Source organism: Danio rerio, chromosome 3 (genome assembly GCF_049306965.1).
Source record: "Danio rerio strain Tuebingen ecotype United States chromosome 3, GRCz12tu, whole genome shotgun sequence".
Lineage (NCBI taxonomy): Eukaryota > Metazoa > Chordata > Actinopteri > Cypriniformes > Danionidae > Danio > Danio rerio.
Window position 1 is genome coordinate 31,176,315 of NC_133178.1, and position 21,815 is coordinate 31,198,129.

General features: G+C 36.5%; 1 protein-coding gene across 6 annotated transcripts in view; it reads left to right on the top strand.

The window, feature by feature from the left end:
- The first annotated feature begins 1,245 nt into the window (after nt 1-1,245).
- ap2a1 (adaptor related protein complex 2 subunit alpha 1) overlaps nt 1,246-21,815 on the top strand; it is a 36,022-nt gene continuing 15,452 nt past the window's right edge. For all 6 annotated transcript variants that reach the window (XM_068219092.1, XM_068219093.1, XM_068219094.1 and 3 more), the window contains exons 1-6: nt 1,246-1,993; nt 12,437-12,648; nt 17,685-17,878; nt 19,211-19,340; nt 19,461-19,562; nt 20,055-20,314. In XM_068219092.1, the coding sequence (XP_068075193.1) occupies nt 1,927-1,993; nt 12,437-12,648; nt 17,685-17,878; nt 19,211-19,340; nt 19,461-19,562; nt 20,055-20,314 (965 nt within the window). In that variant the 5' untranslated portion in view covers nt 1,246-1,926. The remainder of the gene's footprint in view (nt 1,994-12,436; nt 12,649-17,684; nt 17,879-19,210; nt 19,341-19,460; nt 19,563-20,054; nt 20,315-21,815) is intronic.

Consider the following 21,815-nt stretch of genomic DNA (forward strand, 5'->3'; position numbering starts at 1 on the left):
ATCCTTTAGTCATGTGTTTTGTTCACAAAATAAACTATATGGTTATAATTATACAAAGTAAGCAAAGTTTGCAAAGTAAGCACATTTCTAAAAAAAAGAAGGCATTGATAAAATAGGAGACAATAATGATTATTTACAAAACAACATCTGGAGAAAATGGATGTTTGTACATTATCATACTATGGGATTTAGCTCAGATTAAGACCAATGTCCTCCTTGTTACATCTTCTATGAGAAAAAAAAGTTAGTTTGGTAATTTTTTCATTTTTCATACTTAACAGGAAATAATATTGTTTGGACAACATTCTTGAGAATATGATCTTGTATTTATGTATCATGGCAAACAATTTTTAAAGAACACCAGTGTGAGCAAATGGTGACACTTTTTCTTTGATGAATAGTTCCTATAAATCAAAGTTTACATTATATAACATTGTTCAGTTCCTGGTGAATTGTAACAGAGACCATACAAAAAGAAAATATATTTATTTACCATGTACAAGATGGTTATGCATCATCAAATATAGCTTACTTTGTTGAAAAAAACAAACATATTTGCAACGAATGCTGTAAACAAATCAAATGTGTAATTTTATTAATAATATATTCAACATATTTTATCTTTTTAATTTATTTATTTATACTGCAGTGGGTACCTAACTGAATTGGCCACCATTGTCCACAATAAACATATTTGATATTGCCTTAAATGCTAAATTTAATTAAAGAGATTTAGAAAATGCCTCAAAAACTGTAAGATTTAATTAGTTTAGATCATTGGACAAGTGAGTGCTGCATACTGTTGACAATACTGAGCTAAAGCTTTACTTCACATAATTAAATTAGAAATCATATTGCAATCTCTGTCAGACAAATCGCAATTAGATATTTTCCCAAACAGTTCTGTTAAGCAGAAAAAGTAATTTCTCTCCTTTCACACATTAAATTGCACACTATTGCAAATAAATATAGGAACAGCAATCGTCAGATGGAATTAGTGCCATTTACAACCTCTATTTTGCCAACTTATCACCATTCCCACATACTTGCACTTTGATACTTTCAACAGTGCCGATCTTGTTTTCAAGCCAATTAGAATAGTTATCAATTTTAATTGATGTATAAGCGGACAAATCAAGTAGCGAATGACAGAGACAAAAGTGTAACTAGCCAATTAAATGAAGAGAAACAAGCAGGAGGCGGGACTTGTGTGGAGGAAGCGCAAGAGCGAGCTCGGTGGCCGTTCTGTCACGAGCTCCGTCCGGGAACACCGACCGAACGAAAAGTCTCGTACATAATTGACGACTAATTATAGCCAATATTCACCTTTCTGTCGAGAAACAGGCTTGTCAGATTAGTTCGTCAAGAAGCAGGATTCCCCGTTGTCCTATCGCGGTCCTTTGGGTGATGTATTCTAACATTTGATAGAGCTAGCCCAGCTCGCTAGCTGTTTGGCTAGCTTGCCGTGCGTGACTCAAAGTCAGAGAGGTATCAATTGATATTTTAGCACCATCGACATTTAGGTGCGTACCCGTCAGTTAAATCAACACGTTGGCTTGTTTTTTAAATTAGCTCGTGTCGCAACGTAAGTTTATGCCTCGCATCGCTTTCCCATTGAAGAGAGTTCACGGGATTGAATGAATTAACGTTAGCCAACGGAAACCCCAGTCGCGCCGACTCCCCAGCTTCTCTCTCTCTCACAGCACTCACTTCTTTTACCCCTGAATAATCTCGCGGTGTTATTTTTGTGTTTAACGAGCGTTTCAAATTCAATTCAAGGCTAAATTGCTGCTAGTGTTTGAGTTCGTGATAGTTAGCTCACTAGCTCGGCGAACTCACCCAGCGCCAGTCAAACCTGCACCTCTGAACATCTGAAAGTCATTTATTTCGTCTTGAAGCCGGCTTGGAGAGAAGAACCCTGCAAACATGCCGGCTGTGTCGAAAGGAGACGGAATGCGAGGATTAGCGGTGTTCATTTCGGACATCAGGAACTGTAAGTGCCCCTGTCACACTCAAACACCATTAGTCATTTTCTAACGCAAACATCTGTGTTCAGCTCTTCCTACATACGCCCTACGCTGAATCAAACTGCTCTGTTCTGCATTGCTTCGCTGTGCTTTCTAGCCGGGGTGAATCATGCCAGTCAGATCAGTGGCGCTTGATGAGGGAGATCAGGAGAGTAATCGCTGATCTCTGAGGCCCGTTAGCTTTAGCTCCGGTGATGATGGAGTGATGCTACATCGGCAGACAGTCCGCTAGGCCGCCACCGAAAACCGCGTCTTTCCTCTGCAGATCGGCTATCCAGCATGTCTTGTCTCTCGTCACCTTGACTTGCTGGATAGCAGTTGATATCGCTGTTCGCCAACAGGACACGTTTCAGTTGTGTTTTTCACGATAATCCAGTTATCAAGCTGTCGCCTTGAGCTAAGCGTTATAGGAGGGTCATCTTGTTAAGATGTATCTCTGGTGTTCTGCATCTGCCTGTTTTGTACCTTCAATTTTACCTCTTAAAGATTGCTGTTGAGTTTGATAACAGTTACTTGATGCATTTTTAAGGGTTTTAAAGAATGGCACAAAATAAGATCTATGCTGGTGTATTTTTTGCTTTTCGTTTTCTGTTGATCATTGTAAAATAGGTTTATTGTCATTTGAATAACAAGATATAAATGATAGTCATTTGTTTTGCCCAAATGTTTAGTATTGGAACCAGAGGGCTTGGTCTGAGTAGTGTAGTTTGTATCTTGCATCATATTTTGGCACCACACATGCACACAATTCCAGGAATCTTGTGAGATTGTTGTTTTTTTGGCATGCATTGTTTTATATGCACATTTTATAGGGATCTTATGCACACATCTTTGCATACAAAAAATAACAGAATCAAGGCTTGATGTATAATGCATATGTTTGTGAAAATGACTGTCCGATTTGCACACAAACATGTTACAATCTGATTGATTGTCAGTATGACATTTGAAGATATATCAAAACATGGCACAGTACTATTATGGTTTAATTATTATTTATTATTATTTATATGTCATCAATATACAGTGTCACAAAGATTTATTGCTTTTATACGTAATATTTATACATATTTTTATTCATTTAATCAATTCATCACAGCTCATCAGCCTGTGTTGTATCCCATTAATAGGACCATATGCAGGGCTCGAAATTAACTTTTTTATTTGGTAGCACCGGTGCTCCCAACTTCAAAAATTTAGGAGCACCAGAAAAATTTAGGAGCACCCACCAAAAATGATTGAGCACCGCTGCAAATTGTATTTTAAGGGACATATTGTATTTTAAAACAACATCAATTAGGACTAACAAAAACCAGAAACAACTATAATTAATGCTGAGATGACATTGATATTTGTGTGCAATAATTCCAAAATGTGTATGTCTAATAATTCTAGAATATTAATGATGATGAAAATGACAATAATAGTAACAATGAATTACATTTCTCATCATCATGCTGCCTTGAATGTGCTTGAATGTAGGTTATCTGCTATAAAAAGTCTGTTACTTTCTGAAAAATAAATGTATAGTTTGCATCAAACAAAAATGAAGCATTGCAGTAAGAAATATTTATTTTGTACTGCTAAACAGCATATATATGCATGTCAGTTTAATAAATAATATTTCAGCTGCAAAACAAACAAAAGATTATAATAAAATATTAAATTCAAGGCTGAAAACTGCAAAACAGTCATCAGTAACTAAATAAAAAAATATATACATCTCATGAAAGAATAGGCAAAAGAAAGTAAGTAAAGTCTCACTTCTATCACTCTTTAAAAGTTTTGGTTTCAGTTTGTGTCAATTTAAATGTTCCGTCTGAGCTGATTTTCATTTTTCTGTGTTTGTGGAAAAGCAGGCGAGTCAGCCGACCCAATTTATGAGCAGGTTGAGCACCGGCGCAATACCGCTGTTTGTTATGAGACGCAGTTTCAGTGTAAACTTAGTAAAGGCGAGCTTCTTTGGCGATGATACAGTATTAGATTTGACTTTTAGCGGACATTTGAGCTGAACACGCAGTGAATGCAACGCATCGAGATTCGACCACCTTCTCCGAAAAGCACATACTCGATTGATCTCAGCTGGCGGATCAATATTCACCACGTGTCATGATCGCTCTCATCTGCGTCTCAACTTTAGGTGGGGTTTGCACTTTGCAAACCTGTGTGCTTTAAGTTTTTACACTTTAGCCGTTTGCATTTCCCGTGGACATAAAAGCTCCCTCCCTGTCATCTAACAGTGGATAGCCTTGAGTGATTGACAGCTAATATGAACCAATATAGCGGCAGGGAAGAGCGATTCAGCACGTTTTTAAAAAAAATCAAAACAGGTCGCACTAATGCGCCCAAATATATTATGAGGTCGCATCGATTAATTTTCGGGCGCATATGCGACCAAAATGGTCGCAATTTCGAGCCCTGATATGGAATCTTCACGCGCAGAAATCCGTAGATTTTTAGCCCATCATTGAGTCTATTTATTTACTTGTGTAAATATGCATACGTTTATGTCTGTCCAGTTTTTAAATTAATTTCAGTAATATTATTGACTCATATGAAAATGTTAATTTCATATTCAAGTCATATTTTAGTCTTTTAGTAGACATTTTATATTAGGGACCCACTTGTTTAATAAACAAAGCAGATCTAATTAGATTTGTATAGTAAATGTTGAAAAACATTTGATATGTTAAGTTTTTAGTTATGATCCTCCCAAACTCATTCTGGATAAATCTGCAGATTTGTTTTTGCAAAATCTTCTTCCAAAATGTCTGCTGATTCGGTTTGGCCCTACCCACTACCCATCTTTCATGCTGTACTTTCTTTTATAGCTTATAAAATCAAAATCAAATGTATGAATTTTCTTACAATCCATGCTCAGTGATTTATTAGTTTTTGGAGTGTCACCCGATGACATCAGAGCGCTTTGTGGGTGTTTGGTAGTTAAGGGATATGTTCAATGTATAATTCATTAATTGCTATTCTTCTCAGATGTTCGTTGATAGCTGACACTACTTAAGTGATCTGTTTTCAGATATATTTAATTTCAGCTTTGTGTGCTAGTGAGTGAAAAATGCTACTTCAGAAAACGATTTTCAAATGCGTAATCACATTTGATTTGAGGTCATTATGAGCTGAGCAAAACGAATAAAAGATTTAAGTTATCAATGCCTTGAAGTCAGTTAGTTTTTTTTTTGTTAGCTTGTCCATTACAGAGCACATTAGGTGTATGTGTTTTTAGTACTGTGCGGTCTAAGACACTTGATGTTTCATTCCAGCAATCTTGCTTGCATCTAAATGTAAAAAAAAAAAATTCTTTGCCATGTTTATTCTCTTGCTTTGAGATTTAGCAATGATGGGTGTTGTTGGCTTCATATGCAATCACATCACATTTTACTGCAAGCGTTCACACCAATAAGCCAGCCATTACACAGCTCGAACTTTTTGTAAATTGTGGAAACATTATGTTGACCCCATGCCACTTACAGCTATGTCAAGTTAGTTTGGTAGAATCACTTTATTAATGTGTCGATAAACTAATTTGATCCTTCATTGTGGCCAGCATAAAAAAATAGGTGGATGACTCCATTACAATTTCTAAAAAGATAGCTTGTGATAACTGTAAATGTCATGTTAATTAATTCATCAAAAATTGCATTGTAAAACAATTTCAATTGTAGGAATTGCTAAAACTACAACACCAGTAAAAGCCTGCCTGCATGGTCAACAGAGAGTCTGACTTGTGCATTGGAAATGAAAGAATGTTTTGTGTGTGGATCAGATTCTAATAGTACTCTTTGATACTTTTTGTTTAGAAAAGAGGTTGCAGGCTTCATAGTCCACAAAAACATGATGTCAGCACTAATGTATTTATAGCGGTTCAAAATGGCACTTTTTTGGTTCTCTGAACATTATCTTATGTTTCAGCAGTTAATAAGATGTCATCAAATCCCTTTTTGAAAAATGCGAATCCAAAGCAAAGCATCTTTATCCATGTAGGTATCGCTGCAGCCCAGAGATCTCCAAATAGGAGAGATTACGCCACAAGTAGGCTGGGTTTAGGGTTGGTGTACGTGTGGTAGACATTAAAACACAACAGTTTACTGTGAGGTTGGGTTTAGGGTTGGGGTAGGTGTATGTTAATAAAACGTAACAGGTCATTGTGAGGTTAGGTTTAGAGCTTTGTGGTAGGTGTAGGGATTCATAAAACACAAAAGGTTGGACTGGCTCCGACCTTTGTTTATACCTTTTTCAATTTATCCATTGTGCGCAAGTAACATTGGAATAAAATAATAAATCTAAAGATTTTCCTAACAGTGATTGATGGAGGGAATATTAAGAAGTGGACCACCTGTGTGGAGATGGTTTTGAGGCAGTGGAAAATGTTGCAGTTTCTCCCAGGATTTGTTGAGACTGTGGTGAGGGGACCTTGGCCCATCTAAAGGGAACTATATAATTTTTTTTGCAATGTAATCCAGGGTGTCCTCAGGATCTTAAATTATTAAAAGTTGATAAATCAATTATCAGAAAATTAAGGCCCTTAAAAGGTATTAAAAGGTCTTAATCGCGTTTTACGAGGTTTTAAATTTTGTTCAAGCGCTGTCCAAAGTGTTTAACACCAAAAAAGCATAAACATATTTATTTTCCTCCTAATATTAACAACGGCGTGCTCGATCCACGCAATTAGTTCAGACCGGGGTGCATCCGGCCAAGCACTTCCGCCCAGGTGATGTCACGTAATTCACGATAAATGCAGAAAGGTGATGTGACGCTCTCCCACATGTAGGGAAACCAGAGCAAAACAGAGGGCAAAATGGGAAAATGTAAGTTTGCGTACTCCTGGTTGGAGAAAGACGAGTTTAAACAGTGGCTGAAGCCTGTGGCTGAAGACAACGGTGTAATTTATTCTTTTAAACTTTGTTTCTTCCAAGCTTATCTGAGTTCTGTTGCATGGTTGTGCTCCATTGCTTTATTTAACTACAGTTAAAAAGTTACAGTTATCAACAGTTTAAAAGTTAAATTTTGATAGTGATTAAAACTTGAAGTTGCGATGAGGTCTTAAAATATTCTGAGAAGGTCTTTTAAAAAGTCTAAAAAAGGTATTAAAATTTCCTTTAGGATTCCTGCATATAATCTGTAATCTGTCTACATTTGAACCGAATTTTGTAAAAAAAAAAAAAAAAATCAATAAATGTTTCAGAATTTTTTTTATTATGCTTTGAGCTACATTAGTGAAATTACAGTACTTTTGACCTATTTTCTTCAGTTATAAAAAGTTTTTTTTTTTTTTTAATTTCATATTGCTTTTATTTTGGTGTAATTTGATGGAATTGCTATTCCTGTGTAAACAGATTTTGCCTATTAACTTATTTGCCCATTAAAATGTTGCACATTATGCAAATTTGAGAGTAGAATGTGTATCCTGCTCCACTCTATAGTTCAGTGGTCGGTTGCATGAAGCTAGTTAAACAAACTCTGAGTTGCAGTCAGAGTAGGTTTAGAGTTGACAAACAAACATAATCGGGTTTACATCAGTGGTTTCATAGTGCTTGATACAGGCTAAACCTTCTCTGTTAACTCAAGGTTTAGTCTAGAGTTTGTGATTGACTCTGGACTGCATAGGATGACAAAGATAGCAAGCGGAATTGCATGAAACATTGGGGCTGCACAGTTGTCTATAAAGCTAGCTCTAATATTGGTTGTGAATCTCCGGCATGGGTTCAGCTGGAGCAGAGTTTACTACAGTCACAAAGCCATGGTTTTATGCCAAGCTACGCAAAATATTTCATGCGATATCATCATGCAGTAGTCAAATCTCAAATAATCATGCTGCAATATTGACATCTGAAAAGCTACGCAAACAGTGAACTATGGCCCTTTGTAGTGAACGTTGCTAATGTTGAACTTGAGTGCACATGCTTCTGTGAAATGATGTCTCCTACACACAATAAAGCACACAACATATTTCATGATAGCATTTTTATGGTGACAGGGTTTCCAAAATTACTTTCTTTATTATCAGGAAAATTATAAGAATAAGTCTGATAAACCAAATGTTTTCTTGGTCATTTGTTTGTTTATCACGGTGAATCGAGTGGAAGCAGGGTAAACAAAAGATGATGCTACACTATAAGGATTTTCCATAGACTAGTATTTCCTGGGTTTTGACTGCATATTTGGTTGTTCTGTGTGATTCACAAAAAAGAAAGTGCCCTCTGACCTTCTAAAGGAAATTTCCTGCTGATTACATCATCGTACTTTTCTCACATGATGTGCAAGACAATCGCAGCTATTACTAAATCGCAAATGAGGTTTTATGTCGATTTTATAATTCAGCCCTATGAACAACATATTAGTTTGATTCATTTCTCATGAGAGTCAGCAGAATTCACCTTTGTGCTCTCTCTCTGAGTTGGATAAGCATTTTATCTCAAATGCTTTTACTATAAAAGGCTTTCAGTGTGGCTTAGGGGTGTGAATCTACGCTGGTCTCACGGTTTGGTTTCGTTACGATTATCATGCTATTGGTTCGGTTCAATTCAATATCTCTGTGCATCACGGTGCATTGACTGCTTTCTATACACAATTTGATATTTTATTTTAGCAACACAATAATTCTTGGGTTAAAAATTTCTCATTTATATTTATTAAGGATGTCACGATCCTCCAAATCCTCGATTCGATTACATTTTCGATTCTAAAGGCACGATTCGATTCGATTTTTGATTATGAATAATTAATTAATTAATGACCAATTAATTATTTGTAGCCTACCGTTTAAACTACCTGACCTGCATGGTCTTTGTTTTACCCATAAACTAATCATACAGTAAATGAATAAAGGCAAGATACAACCATAATTACCACCTGTCAATGTGTCGTTATAATGGTGTCGGTATAAAAGACGCACAACCAACAGGAACCAGCCAACAGTATCTGAGGTGTTCGCTAAAATGACCAAGTACAATTGAGTGAAAGATTGAGGCAATCCTCTGACTGACTGGACCTGCTCTCTCGAGCGCATAGCTGTGAGTGCGTCTGTGTCTGTGTGGTCACGTGATGTGCATTTTCAGAGGTAGAGAGGAAGGAGGGCTGCTCAGAAATGCTACACGCCACTGTGGATGTCAAATCGTTGTCGTTCTAAAATGCCAATTAAAAACAAAGACAGTGTAAACGGGGCCTGAGTGTGTACTTTTCGCGAGCGGATTTGCAACGGGGGCGGGTGGAGGATCGCTATGCCGGTGTTGTCTATTGGACGAACTGTAAGTAATACGTACATAACAGAGCTTGCAAAACTGTGTTTTTTTGTCGACAACACGAACGTTGTCAACATAACTCACTGGAAATCCAAAATGCTTACACACCGGCGACTTCATTGAAAGAGGAGAGGGTTTAAGCTCTGTCGACGGGTCTCCTGCTTCTGCAGTTTAACAAGCACTTCAACAAGCCTGTTATTTTCCCACTTGGCAAGCCAAGCTGATGTGACATGGGGGCGTGGCAGCATCGACGATTCTATTTTTGGATTCGATAATCAAAATTGAGCATAAATTTCGATCACCCCTAATATTTATATATTATTTGTAATAAAATTTTGTCCTTTAATACAAGCAGTCAGATATATGTACTGTAATTTTACCTGCTCAAAGAAAACTCTTTTAAATGTATCAAACAAAGCTCAAGGGCATGCTCAGAAAAACATGAGCATTTATAGAAAACAAACAAATGCAATTATTATCCCACTTTTTGAGCGTTGTCGAGCGAGTTCTTAAACACCTATGGTTTATCACGCGCTCAACTGAAAAGACTGCAATTGGCTCTATCAGTCAGCACAGCTCTGGTGCTGCAGTGGCTTAGCAAACAGCGACATGGACACTCATGTTAAACGACCAAGGCGATCAGCTAATTCATTATAGATGGTGACGCGGTGGAGAAAACCCGCTCTGCAGACATACTCATGTCTGGATCCACAAGTAACGTTATTGTTGTAACAGCAGAGAGAGGAGATAAAACATTGCCTCAATTAATTTTGATACCCCTTGTGGCATTTATCATAACTTTGCATCATAAATGTTGCTTAGTTACAGCTGATCGGTTCAGTTTGGTTTTGCGATCTCTAGCCCAAAATAAAACTTGTTTCAGAGCAGAGTAGCCATGTGGTAAAAGTTCTTAGTGACAAAACCCAAACCAAGTCAACAAATAAACGTTACCTGGGTAAAAACTGAAATCTTATTTGTGCATTTGGCCTTTAATCTGGTCTTTAATCAGTGAATCTACAATTTTGGGTTTAGTCTCAATCACAGATTTCTTTCAGTGCCCTGAAACGTTTGATCCCTGTAGAGTATTGATGCTCATGTATCCTTAACTGTAGTTCTGAAGCACAAAACATGAATCAAGTGAATTTATATGAATTGGAAAAAAAAAAAAAGCCACTTAAATGGGCATGTAAATTTGTGGGCAACAGGTAAAAGAGGGATTGTGATGAGGGAGAGAAAGAGGAGAGAACGAGCTTTGGTGATCTGTCAGAGGCCTATTCTGAATAAAAATCAGAGGTAACACTTAAAGTTCAAGGTTTTGTATTTTAAGAGTTTTTATTTTAAAACTTAGACGCTTCTCTGCTTTGAAAGCACAGGAAATTCATCCCGCTCTAAAATGTTTGAAAGTAGTGCCAATCAACTTTAGATACCTATTTCAAACGCTCCAATCGTCATTAAATTCCTCCGTAAACTAGTGATTATCGTGTGAACTCAATGGCTGATGAGCAGTAATCAAGAATCCACTCAGCATTTCAAATCCCAAATTGTGAGCGGGAAATACTCTTATCATAAAATTTCAGTACAGACTTGAAGTCCTAAATACCATACCAGCATCGCAACCCATAACCATGACCAAATAATTCAGAAGCCGCTCTTTTCATAGGATAAGAAAACCCTTTAATAATTAGACACTGATGTCACAGTCCTATGCTACAATATCACCAGTGAAGCTGACCCAATAAAGATTTTATACATAGAAGATGAATATAGGGAGAAAAAGCTCAAATTAGCCAGTTGTTGCCTACAATTAAAGCTAACAGGTGCAAATATTGTCTTAATTGTTCAACACACACTAATGTGTTTCAGTCCAGGGTTTCATGACCCATTTAATAGCTGAAATGTTGAAGGTTGTAACAAATAATTAATATATAATGTAGCATTTAATGGCATTAAAAACATGTGTAAAATATCAGTTCTTCTGTTGTTTTGTTTATAAATGCCAGTAATGATATTCTACAAGGAAGATGTTTTTCTTTCACCATTCGTGCCCCATGTAAAGTGAGCCAGTGCAGTGGTTGAATTAGTTTGCATGATATACTGATTTACAAATGAGGTGATTGAGATGCACTCATGGAATTTGCTATGGTTACTTAGAACAGAATGAATGTGCATACTCAGATGTTAAAAACACTAGATCACTAAGTGAACGTGTGAAAAAACGCTGCGCTTTCCTTTGAAACATGCAGCATAAACAGACTTATTTAAATGAGTCACAGCCTTCGATTTGATAAGGGGATTAAGCCATTAAAGCCAACTGTGCTTTAGATTTGACTTGTTTTGGCAGATACTCTTCTAAAGCACCAGCAAAATACACAAATCTTTTAATTTTCTATTCAAAGTTTTAAATATTTTCAGCTAATAAAGCTGGTCACGTTTAACTAGAATGATTCAGCCTACCAGTTTGCATTGCACCGAATGATTTAAACTGCAAAATGTTTATTTTTTTGTTTGCATATTCACAAGAATATACTTTTTATCATGCAAGGGTCTAAATGTATGTGTGTGTGTTCTGATTTTGTTAGCCATAAGGGGGAAGCTTGAAATAGTTTTACACACTGGCACTTAGGCTAATCATTCCAGGGGCTTTATCCTGTGTAACCCCCAGCCCACGAGAAATGTTGCTATTTCCTGTCGTCTTTCCTGGTTTCCTGTCCTCCTCATTTATCATCATCTGCTTATTCGGACATCCTTTCTTTTTCGGTGCACTAGCTCTTATAATATTGGTAATCACACATTTCTAATCTCAAACAATGTCTCTTTAAAAAAAAATTTAATTAAGTTAAATTGTGAACATCTTTGAAATAATTTCAGATATTTAATAGCCACAATTTTATACAGATCTTGCAAGTATAATTGAATGCTGAAATGATGTCAAGTCGAAATGCATTGATTGGACTGAAAAGCTCAGCACAGTTATACAGTCTAAGCTGTGTTGTGGTGAATGCAAATACTTATCTCCATTTGTGGTGAGATTCAAGCAGCAGCTGGGCATTTTGTCAGCTCATGTTGCTTCTTGCTATGTTCAGATCACCCAGTGATAAACAATTGCTCTGCAGTGTGAGCTGAAGTCTTTGTGTTTTCTGTTTTTCTCCTCAGGTAAAAGTAAGGAAGCTGAGATCAAACGCATAAATAAAGAGTTAGCCAACATCCGCTCAAAGTTTAAAGGAGACAAGGCTTTGGATGGATACAGCAAGAAGAAGTATGTGTGCAAGCTGCTCTTCATCTTCCTTCTCGGCCATGACATCGACTTCGGCCACATGGAGGCTGTCAACCTGCTCAGCTCCAACAAATACACAGAGAAACAGATTGTAAGTCATTGTCCATATTAAGCTTTAAAAATGTCTTTTATTTTTTTGGGATTGCAACACTGATTTTGTGAGTGTCTGTTTAGCTATGTGTTTGTAGTACGTTATTGCACACTTTTCTGCCACTCACAATTAGAGTAATTGCAGGGTTCATATGTGAAGCAGCCAAAGCTGTAAGGAAATTAAGCAAAATATGACAGTAGTTACAGGGTGTAATGGCATATATTTGGTGACCACTTCTTAATATGTCTACAGTGGCGTTTTGTGACGGTTATACAGTAAACTACTTTATTAGTAAATCCCACATTTTTGATATGGTTTGGATTTAATAAGTACACAAAATACAGTAGTGTCGAGGGCTGGGCGATATTGCAAGAAAATTACCATGATATCATGTTTCATATAATTTGATATTGATAATGAATATTTTTTTAACAATATATTTAGGAATATTAGGTTTTTTTTTTAAACCACTTTATTTTAATTTACCAACGTTACTAAGGCAAACAGTTTAAACAAAAATATTTATACAAAATATCTGATCTCTGTATAATAAAATAAACATAAGTGTTAAACAGACTCCTAAACTTGATAAACAGATTTTTTACAAAGCGTGTGCAATGGTGCAAATGCTGAACAATCAAAGCAAATCTTAAGATTAAAACCTCAAATTAACCTCAAACCTCAAAAGAAATTATGATTATTAAATCTGAGCTTTCAAATAAAGGCACCAGCCATCATTATTTGAATACATACTGCAACATTACAAATTGTGAAGTTGGATGACTTAATTGCCTCTATGCTAAAAGATCTTTCAGATAGGGTGCTAGTGGCTGGATGCACAAGAAAAGAAACCAAAAAGCCACTCTGGCGCAATCAAACTTTTGTGTGTGTTGTTATTCTTACCTGAAGTGACCGGTGCGAGCTTGTGGTTTCCTTCACCATTTTCTATTTTACTTTCAATTTTCCCCTGGCGTCTCTCATAACTAGGCAACCATCAACTGTTTACTTAGAGGATGACAATCCGATGCACGTTTATAGCATTTGGAAATGTTCAGATTCGTGGCATTCAGAAAAGTTTAGATGTTTAAGTACGCACTACATGTGCGAGTCGCTACCATATGTACATTGTGCATACCCTAAGCTGATTGGCAATGCTTCCAAAGTGCATGCCTGGCAGCTCCATTTTAATAAAACTATAGCACTTCATATTGAAGCTTCAAATCAATCTTTGTTTTTATCGATATTGACAATGGTGTTTGGTGAATGAATACAGATACCAATTTTATGGCCCAGCCCTAGTGTCCTGATAAATTTGCTTGTACTGGCATTCATATTGCATTTACAAATGTTGAATTGTGAGTTAACTAGGATATGTGGTAACAAATTTACAGTATATAACACCTCTTAGTGGTTATGCTATATTTGACATTCCTGAGTTTAGTTGACCTTAACAGAATCTAAATGTTTTCAGTTTTTGCTGTTCTTATTTTAACACTTTCTCTCTCTTATGTCTACAAAAAGAGATACATGCAAGTCATTACACAAGCAACTGATATGCAGGATATTGTCTACAGTGTCAGAACATACAGATTCAGTGTGCCGAGTGAACGGCCTTCAGTGTATAACTACTATTTTATTACATGATTTAGAAGTATAAGATTGGTGCATTAAAAAAACTATTCAGCAGGATACATTTTAATTGGTCAAATGTGTGAACATGAATAGATCTATAATTTTGTTAAAGGTTTTTGTTTCAGAATAAGGTTATTTTAAACTAGTATTATCAAAACAAATCCTGAAAAAGTACCACATTGTCCACAAATACTATGCAGCAAAGCTGTGTTTTACATTGATTCAACAATAATCCAAATCAGCATAATAGTGTAGTTTCTGAAGTATCATGTGACACTGCAGACTGGAGTAATTCTTGCTGATAATTCAACTTTGTCCTCACCAGAACAAATTGCATATGTTAAAAACATGTATTGAAATAGAAAACGGTTATTTCAAATAGTAAAAATAATTCACTGTATTCCTGGTTTATCTTTTTATTTTTTCCAAATGCTTTATGGTGAGTCTTCTTTTATAAAAATTTTCAAATCCCACCAACTCAAGTGTTGTACTCAAACAGTAAAGATGCAAATGTATGGAAATTTTAACCGAGGATACAGTTTACTCTTGAGAAAGTTGTATGTGTAAACAGCTAGACCTCTCTGATGAATGTGGCTTCAGCTAGTGAGAGTCAGCAACAGATGTGTTTTTAGCTTGTCAGAGAGGCTTAGTGGCACTCCATGCCATGTAGACCTACCATGAGGTCTAATTATCTCCTGCTGATCAAACACCCACTCTAGCAGCCACATTCCCATCAGCCACACAGCTCTCCACGGGGGAACACTGACAGAAGCGGGGCAGAATCTGGGCAATCTAAGCATGTTTCAGTACGAAAAGGACAACAAACCGAGGGCCATTCTGACTCAGCTTATCTCTCCCCTTGAAAAGGAAAGGCATTGAAGTAACATTTAAAATGCAAACTAGCTCATAACACATGTTGTCACTAAACACCACATGGTCATAGCATTTGTTTTTGTGTAATCTTCTGAATGCAAAATGAGGGAAATTTACATAGTGTGAATGAATTGTGGAGGGCTTGCAGATATATTCAGATATTTTTTTCCTACTGCATTTTTATACATTGCTGTTAACTGGAAAAAATTTAGGTCATGTATCTTGTTATCCTTTAGTAAAAGTCCTTTTCACAGCAAGATCTTTGTGTATAATGCTGAAGAATGTGGTGATGTCATCTTGTTTTGACCTGCTCCTCCCATACGGGGAAAATACATTCAATCCTCATTTCCCATGAGCCCTGCCCGAAACTATAGCAAGCTTTTTCAAAGAAATGAGAAGAAGATTTTAATATCCTCATATACAACTCCACCTGGTACACCAAAGCTTTTAGACTAAAGTAATATTTAAATGCACATTAAAACTGTTTCGAAACCTGATTTAGGTCACCCAGTGGTATGTTTTGGTGTGTTAACCTAAATAACGAGTCACAACCTCTAGCTAATCTTTTCCACACGTTCATTAGCTTTTGCTCTACTAGATGGTATTACATTTTACCAGCAGTACATCATGAAAGTTGAATTTTGTCGCTGAAAATTTTCTCTAATTGGTTTTCAAAAAAATGACAAACAAGCAAAAACTCTTAATTGTGCTCAAGAGCTAGTTCTCTGGAAAATAAAGGTTTGCTTTTTAATTTACTCACCCACAGGATATCAAAGATGTAGATGTCATTTTTTTAAATCAAGACTACATGCTAAGCTAACAATTTCTTTAATGTTTTTTTGAGGTAGACCAAACAAACAAACTTACTTGGGGTTAGGAAAGTAACAACCGTTTAATCGGTGTAATTTATTCCTTTGAAGGGCACCTATTTTACCCCCTTTTCAAGATTTAATACAAGTCTTTTGTGTCTCCGCAATGTGTCTGTAAAAGTTTTAGCTCCATCAGATTATTTATTATACCTTTCAGAAATTTGTAATTTTCAGCTCTGAAAACACTATAGCTGTTTTGTTGCCTGTGCCTTTTTTTGCTGGTTTTCACTGCCCACTGTTCCCACATGCCTTTCAGAATGTGCCTCAGTTTCCAGCTGTGTCAGATAAGTAGCACAGTGACAGACATGAAGGAAGCAGATCTCATATAGCGTTTGTGAGAAATACTACAGCAAGAACTTTCCCAATGATTATTTAATGTATTTGTTGAGTTAATTCAAGTCTTTTTGCAAGGATTAGTCACACATAATGTCGTTACAAAGTTCAAGTGCACACACACACAGACGCACGCACACAGCATGCGTTTAATTTTGCACTGTTTGCACGGCAAATGTGACAGGATACTTATTAATATCCACTGCTGTATGGATATCCGTCATGCTAATTTACAAAATAATCCTGATTTAACGTCCACAAACCGGGATTGAAGCGTCTTTTATGATTGTACTGACACTATACTGCTGTAGTGATAAAGACGGTAAAAACACTGTGATTCATTAGAAACATGCACTGTTTTAAAAACATTTTAAACTTCTAAAACTCATTCTTGATCACATTTGATGATGATTGATGATCACAGTGAGCTAAACAGATCTTTTGATCCCAGTTGCTTTGCACACGTCCTGTCTTTTTAATATGATTATACGCGTTACTATACGCAAGACATGTTAATACGTGGCTGTAAATCAGTTCTGTGGGCAGGGAAACTGCACTCCTGGTCACGTTGTGGAGGGCCTCTAAATGGGAGGGATTTGGATCCTATTTTAACGTCAGAAAATTTATTAAAGAGAATTATTATCTTTATATCATTAAAATATGACAGTGGACGCACTATACCTACACACAGTTCTGTCCTAACAGCTTACAAAAGAGGTTTTTCATCATAGGTGCCCATTAACTTATTGTTTTTAAGACAGTCTGTCTCTATCTTCCTGCATAAATTGTACATGACAGAATAAGGGAAAAAGAACACCGAAAACCAACTTTTTCCTGAAACAGGCAAGAAAGAATGCAAAAGCTTATAAGGTGAAGTGCTTTTTTTAGTTTATATTTTCACAAATTTCAATAATGGTGCTTAGATGCACCAAATGAAGCAAATGATTGATTTTTGCTAGCTTATTGTAGCAGAATTCAGATCAGTTGATCCTTATCATCTTGCAAGACACATTTCCTCCAGACTTCCAGAATGTACAAGCACGTACAACATCACCATGCAGCAAGAGTGGAAAAGAGGCAATTTAACCGAGCTTCAGCCCTTGCAGCTGTGAGGGAGACGCATTAGCTCAGCGAGGGGGAAAATCTCTCTCTCGTGGTTTAGTGCTTATCCACTGAGCTTGCAGCACTGCCACTCTGAGCCTGTTTGAAGATGACAGTTCTTCAGTGACGCTGTCCTTATTTTAGCTTTACCCAACACTCATTTGCCCAGAGTCTGTGCAAAACAGAGTATAACTTCTTTTTGCTTCTTCCTCTTTCTGGCTTCTCCAGGGTTATCTGTTCATTTCTGTGCTGGTGAACAGTAACAGTGAACTGATCAGGCTGATTAACAATGCCATCAAGAATGACCTCTCCAGCCGTAACCCCACCTTCATGTGTCTGGCTTTGCACTGTATCGCCAATGTGGGCAGCAGAGAGATGGCCGAGGCCTTCGCTGGAGAGATCCCACGCATCCTTGTGGCTGGGTAAGCACTGACTTGAGCCTGTAGTAGAGGTTAAGGGGATTTAGACTGAAGGACTTCACAAAGAAGGAACTAGATTGTGTGAGATGAAAAAAAAGGTTAAATAAAACAGGAAGTGTGAATTCACTATGTCACTAGGAAGAAAAGTGAAATCATGCATTCTTTTTGTGCAATGAAAACGATTAGGTTTAACCCTTTTTATCCATTTCCAAGAATTTTTGTTCTGTAACTTTTCGTCTTCTAGCTTAGTTGAAGTAAACCATCCAAAATAAAACAATTTGTGTTTCACTTTTTAGACTTAAACAATATATACTTATAATAATATAATATATACTTATAATATAATTTCATCAGTAGATTCTAGTTACAGTACATTAGACAGTTCATATTTATTAAACCTGCATATTGATTTTAAGCAAATTAAACCTTCTTAGTGTTCCTCAATATATTAATAAGAATATTTAAATAATGAGGTTAAAAATATTAATGTGTACTGCATGTCTGACCGATCAAATTAGTATTCTACAAAACAAAGGGCATAGTGCAAGTTTATTTGTCCTGTCCACCAATAATTCAAATAAGTTCAGTTCCTCAAGGAGCCAATGTCTAATACACCATGATGATGTGATATTTCACTCGTAAATGCCACAATCATAAAATAAAGAAGTATCATAATCACAGCTTAAACTGACTTGAATAGTTTTAGCTGCAGAGTTATTACTGTACGCAATCAAATAAAGTGTCATTGTCACTGTGGGGCTTTGGCGAATAAGTGCTTATCAGGGTGATCAAAATATTGAGTCTGAAGATGCTGCAAATGGTAGTTTGAGTATATAGACAAGACCATTTTATGACCCAGATGATACCGAATAAGTGAATCCTTACAACATTTAACAGGATTATTGTTACAGCTGCAGTTTTATTTATCTATTTTTTTTGGTCAGAAATCATTACAATATTAATAAAGATCATTTTCCATGAAGACATTTAGTTTATTTCTTACTGTAAATGTATCAAATCCTAATTTGATTAATATTTTGTTGATAAACTTTTTTTTCCTCTGTTTTTAAATATTTTAAACTCTCAGATTCCAGATTTTTAAATAGTTGTTGCTCAACTAAATAGTGTCTTATCCTAACAAACCAAACATCAATTAAAAGCTTATTTATAACTTATATATTTCATGTCATGTATGGGGGAATTTGACCCCTTTTGGTGTTGTGGTCGAGTGTGTGTGTGGGTTACTTAAGACCTAAACATTCATTTATTTATAAGTTAATTTAAGTGAATAAGGGCTGCAGTAGATGGCTAATATAGTTCCTATTCCAATAACAGGGACACAATGGATAGTGTGAAGCAATCAGCCGCGCTCTGTCTGCTCCGCTTGTATAAGACCTCCCCTGACCTGGTGCTCATGGGTGAATGGACCTCTAGAGTGGTGCACCTGCTCAATGACCAGCACATGGTGAGTCTGGCACGCAGGAAACCACAACCTAATCATGTTCACACATCCTTGTCAAAAATATGCATGTTTTTGTGGGGTTATATTTTGTGTTCTTTGGTTTCTGATGTTCTTTTCTTTTAGGGTGTAGTCACCGCTGCCATCTCTTTGATCACCTGTCTCAGCCAGAAGAATCCTGATGAGTTCAAGACCTGTGTGTCACTTGCCGTGTCTCGGCTCAGCAGGGTAAGTGTGTGATGTGTGTTTATATTAATGTGTTGCTGTCTGAGCACTGTCTGCATTTGGCCGTGTCTATAAATGCGGTGTGAAATTGACATAAGCACCAGTGATTATAAAAATAAACTACAGCTTAAGGTTCTAGATCATAATTTACAAACTCACAGCTTATAAAATATAGATTAATAAGTCTTGTCTAATAAGAGACTTTTAGAAAAAATGTTTTGTCAGCTAAATGGGTACTATTTTGTTAAACCACACAATCTTTAAAAACCCCATACTTCTCTCACTACCTTGTTTCTATTCCTGCTCTACTCTTAATTTATTGTTTCTGTACCTGTCTTTTCCTTTGTTCTGCTTGCAAGTTTTTCTTAGATGTGCAACAAATGGTAGTTCTTAGTACAGTTAAAGTCAGGGAAAAAACATATTTTTAAACAAATTGTTTGGAACCCCAGATTGATGTTCAATTGTTTGATTCATTCAATTGGTTTCCTTTCTCAGATTGTGTCCTCAGCCTCCACTGACCTGCAGGACTACACCTACTACTTTGTTCCTGCCCCATGGTTGTCCTGCAAGCTGCTGCGACTTCTGCAGTGTTACCCACCCCCTGAGGATGGTGCTGTGAAGGGACGGTTGGTTGAGTGTCTGGAAACCATCCTCAACAAAGCCCAAGAGCCACCCAAATCCAAGAAGGTTCAGCACTCTAATGCCAAGAATGCCATCCTGTTTGAAGCCATCTCTCTCATCATCCACTATGACAGGTGCCTGTTTGCTTCATCGCACTTTTTCTTCTAAATCCTAAATCTACTTTGCTAAGCTTTTTTTTTTACATTAATGAACCTGCAGCCTTTCAAGGTATACACCATTTGATAGTCTGTTCAAACACAGGTCCTCATTGTCGTTTTTTTCTAAGTTAAAGTTTTTATATTTGTTTAATTACAATTTTTAATTCCCTCACACATGTACTGGTCAATGCAAGTGTCTATTGTTTTTGCTGTCTTCAGTAGTTGGTTGTTCTTGTTCTGTTGTCTCATTTTCCGACTTGGAAACTATTCACTGTTGTCACCTTTTGAACAAAATAAATGTATATTTAGTATAGGTGGGCATAGACTATTTTTAAAATCTAGTTTAATCTCAGAATTAATCTAGCTTAAAATGGCTCATTTGAATTCTGCCGAAGGCATTCAGAATATGTGTTCTACCCAAATAATTAAGTCTTTGAGAACGGGTTTCTCAAGCCAAGTGGTGCATTAGACCAGGGTCTCATCTCCTGTTTCCAAAGTGCATCACAAACTGCTTGAGGAACTGTTCTACTATGACAATTGGTGATGAAAATAAATTATCTTCAATAAGATGTACTTGTGTTTACTAACTGTTTATTCAGTTAAACATGAATTTAGACATGTAGGCCTACATAAGCTCCAAACAGTTTTTTTTTTTTTTTTGTTTTGTTTTTTTTAAACACCCTCATTCGACTAAGGGCAGAACTGAACTAAACAGAAATGTAATTAAGACATGTGGAGTTTGCTTATATTAGTGGCATTATTGAAGTAAACACCGCGATCAAACTTTTACCGTCATAAAGGACTTTTTGCCATATTTTCTGACAAGATACACACGCGGCTGTCAGTAAAGGACTGCACGCACAAACACACACACACACACACTGCGAAATGCGGAAGTTTTTTTTTTCTTTACATTTGGCGTGCGTTATTAAATTCCAAAACACTCTCACCAATCCTTACTCCTTATTTGCATGTTTGTCACTGGGGCATAAATGAAATGTTCATGAGTTAAAGTGAAACTGCCGAACTGCAGTTAAAGTCAGGCATCCTGCTGATTTGATGCAGAAGGGCACTTTTTTGTCAGACGGCTCACCGGTCAGGTGTACATCCGCACTAAAATATCAAGGTAAAAGTCATCATAGCTTGCGTAGAATAGACCCAGCTCCCAACCCAACTTTGAAAATAGATTACCAAAAAAAAAGTATTTATCGCGTGATAAGAGTCCCGCATTAATGCAGCACATTAACGCAGATAACGGCCCACCACTAATATTTAGATATCAAAGCTAGGCATAGGCTGGTATAAAATTCTGACCAAACCGAAAAACTAATCAAATCACATTTACATTAGCTGTGCATACACTGTGCATCTGGTTGAATAAATTGGGCAGCTCTGTGCCACTGAACACATTTGTGACACAGTCATTGTACCCTAGTATACATGTAGAAACATATCATTGTTGTTTTAGAAATACCAC